This window comes from Perna viridis, chromosome 3, assembly GCF_037379345.1.
Source record: "Perna viridis isolate PV_CMFRI_1.1 ecotype Kerala chromosome 3, ASM3737934v1, whole genome shotgun sequence".
NCBI classification, from domain to species: domain Eukaryota; kingdom Metazoa; phylum Mollusca; class Bivalvia; order Mytilida; family Mytilidae; genus Perna; species Perna viridis.
In genome coordinates this window covers 58,946,458-58,949,823 of record NC_142447.1, presented here as the reverse complement: position 1 = coordinate 58,949,823, position 3,366 = coordinate 58,946,458, and the positions used below count along the sequence as shown (strand labels likewise).

Genomic DNA, 3,366 nt, shown 5'->3' with positions numbered 1-3,366 from the left:
TATTTATGGCATGGTACATGTATGTCAGAAAAACGCTATAATAGGCATACTTAGCGGAACAAAAAATATTTTTTAAATATCAGTTCATAATTGGCTAGGTTAGATATTCTTGACAGTGTTAACATTTTCTACATTTTCTCGGTAGATATTTTCCTGCTAGCAAGTTTAATTTTACATGTGCGGAAAGTGCTGTACAATCACAATAAACAATATCTCCCACAAGTCTTAACTAACAATCAAGTAATTGTCAAAAAAGTTATGCTAATGATGTGGTGGAATAATCAATCAGGCATTTCGTAAAATGTAGACTACTAGTATCTATATTTAGATATATTTTGAAAATACCTTACAAAATACGACAAAACAACAAAGCAATTTGTCAAATCGACTGTCTGGTAAATTATATAAATATCGGAATATCTTTTATTGCAGATCAATTGAGACTTGTTGTATACTACATATAAATATAAATATAGGATTTTACATTGCTGTGTAATCGTTATGCTTGGTATGTTTTAATTTATTACAAGTACATTTTAGTAGCGTCTGTGTGGAGTTGTTTGTATGAAAAGAGTTTGTAGATAACTTAATTTTTTTTCACTAAATGAAAATAAAATGTATAACATATATGTTTTCATTATTCAATTAAGATGGTCCTTTTTAAAGTGGTGATTTTAGAATGGTCCAATTTAAAGTGGTGATTTTAGAATGGTCCGATTTAAAGTGGTGATTTTATAATTACATTTGCTTTCTTGTTGTTATATACTTCTTGAGTTTTGTTTCATAATGTTTTAACGCACTTTTTTTTCAGCACAAACAGCTATAATGGAAATGTTACTGATGCTTTGTCTCTGTGAAGCAGCATTTTTCTGTGGGATATCTGCATATCAAGTTTCTACAAGTACGTATTTCAGTGTCGACCTTACCGACACAAAATCCTTTTTATATCATTCAGTTGTATTTGCCGAAACTATCGATGATTTGCATTTTCTTTCTATAATAACTACTGGTTTTAGTTTTGTTTGCTCTTATAAACTTTTATCGTTCACTATGTATACCATATTCATATGATTTTTTGTTACTTTTGTATGCATTACATATGTCTCGTATATTCTTTTTCCAGATTATAATCAACAAAAAGCACATCAACGGATCAAACTTGTTGGCAACTCCGAACCCATTACTGTAGCCTCTCGGGTAGTAATCCCTAAGCACAGTCCAAAATTAATGAGGGTTCTAAAACGTCCAGGAGTGTCGGTGAAAGATGGATATTCGTCTTATCAATCAAAGCCATCCACTTCTTTTACTTCTTTCAAAAAGTTTTTCAAAGGCCACGAAGCTCTTTACCGAGAACTAGACACTAGATCGTCTCCCTTTCTATGGGTAAACGATGCAGGAAAGACTTTTACTAAAAAGCCTCCAGTCGGTGAAACAGGGTTATTTAGTGCTAAATCAGCAATCCATCAAAAGCCCATTCCCAGTCCGACGGTTTCCATTCAGCCTGATCAGTATGATCGTTACCAAATACGGAATGTCGAATGGTTTACTCCACAACTACAGAGAACTATTCAAAACTTACGACACCAGATAAGATACACACTCAATCAGTTAGGTGTGTCAACCAAAGAAATAAATCCAAGTGAAAAGCAATACTTTTCTAAGGTCAAAAGTCTTGTAAAGGGAACGCCTCCTGCTACAAATACGATCAATGAAAAATCCACACAGTATCACAAGGACTCTTACAGTACGCACAGTAATCTTATCAGACGTAAAATCCTTCCACATCAAAGATATGTTGCTAAAAGTCTATTTACAACAGAGGGTTTGTCTAGAGAAGGGGTCACGAGGCGACGTATAAACGGTAAAGTTTCACCCAAGAAGATTCAGTCTACATGGACTGGTGAAAGAAAAGGAAATGCCGTTGTATTAAACTACAATCAGAAACAGAAGATATCACTCAATGACAACGTAGTAAACTCTTTAGTTAAAAATGTTGCCATTGTTCCTCCACCATTAGAACCTATTGATAAATACAGCCAAATCGGTGGTAGTCATGGTAACACCGATACATGGCAAAATAGTAAAATTGCTAGGATAGTCGATAAAATGTTGGTGGTACCAAAAGAATTTAACGTTGTAAAGACTGAAACAAGAACAAATTCGATTAAAAATGGAATATCGTTAAAAGATAGAGTTATACAAACTGGAAATAATAGTTCCAGGTTTGACATTACGGCTAAGGAAATTGGGGATCGTCATTCAAACATCGAACAAGAGAATCCCGAGACAAACATTTCAAATAAGCCTTCTAATAACAACATCAATGACAAAACACTAATGCAATTACTATTTCCTGATTCTTCTCAGTAATTGTTAAAAGACCAAAGAAAGTTGAACTAAGTTAACAGACATCTTAAACGAATCTTAAAAAATCCACTTCTCTCTGTTATCCATTCATACGAACTCATTTCTTTAATCCATATATGTTGCATGAATTGTACGGAAATGTATGTTTTGATTCGAAGCTTGTATTTGTGATAATCATTATACGTTATTCGTTTATTATTTCATTATTTAGATAAAAGTAGTATTTTTATACATCTCTGAAATACTTTTATAAATTTGTATGTGTTTATTTAATAAAAAAAAAATGAAAATTTCTTTCATCTATTGATCGATTGATTGCTATTTAATATTTCAGAACGTGCGTTATAACGCAAAAGATTAATTGTAGTCTAATGGTAAAGGTTACGATTTTCAAGTTATTGTCTATTCATTGAACCTTGTTTTCACAAATAGAGATATCCGATCCCCAATTGCATCCCTACATAAAAACTGATTATTTGAGTACTATACTGTATCAAATCTTCATTACTTGACTACAATCAGCTGGTTAAGTTTTGATCATATAACACTCTTTAATATGTTCTATACATGGGAGATCAGTTTTAACCTCTCACAGAACTGCCCTAGAAATCTCAGAAGAACAGTTCTATGACAGATTTAGAACAGTTCTAGAGCAAGCTGACATTTCTAGCATAGCCGGCTCTACTACTTGAACTGTTCTAATAGAGACGACTCTGTCAGATCTGTCAGAAGAGCTTGCTCTAGTAGTAGAACTGTTTTCTTAGAGCCGTTTCTGCTAGCAGAACTGTCAGAAGAAATGGCTCAAGAACTGTTCTATGACACTTTAAGAACTGTCCTAGAGCCGACTCTTCTGACAGTTCCCTTGAGAAGTTAGAACGGATCTCATCTGTACCTCTCAGTAACTGCGAGCATTCTCTAAGTGGATATCTCATTTTGTCTATATGGTGTATGTTGATGTATTCCAAGGAGAGAATTGGGTGTATTGTGAATTTTATGGTG

General features: G+C 33.5%; 1 protein-coding gene across 1 annotated transcript; it reads left to right on the top strand.

Moving 5' to 3' along the window:
* The first annotated feature begins 429 nt into the window (after positions 1-429).
* On the top strand, positions 430-2,518 carry LOC148623130 (uncharacterized). The gene is made up of 3 exons (XM_088573672.1): positions 430-508; positions 812-901; positions 1,124-2,518. The coding sequence occupies exons 1-3, from the start codon at positions 502-504 to the stop codon at positions 2,368-2,370; spliced, it is 1,344 nt and encodes a 447-aa protein (XP_088429798.1). The 5' UTR covers positions 430-501; the 3' UTR covers positions 2,371-2,518.
* Positions 2,519-3,366: the final 848 nt, after the last annotated feature.

What these genes read in the sequence shown, in the direction of transcription:
- LOC148623130 (XM_088573672.1), top strand. An exon ending in TGCATATCAAGTTTCTACAA is followed by an intron (nt 902 to 1,123) that starts GTACGTATTTCA and finishes TTCTTTTTCCAG; the next exon opens with ATTATAATCAACAAAAAGCA.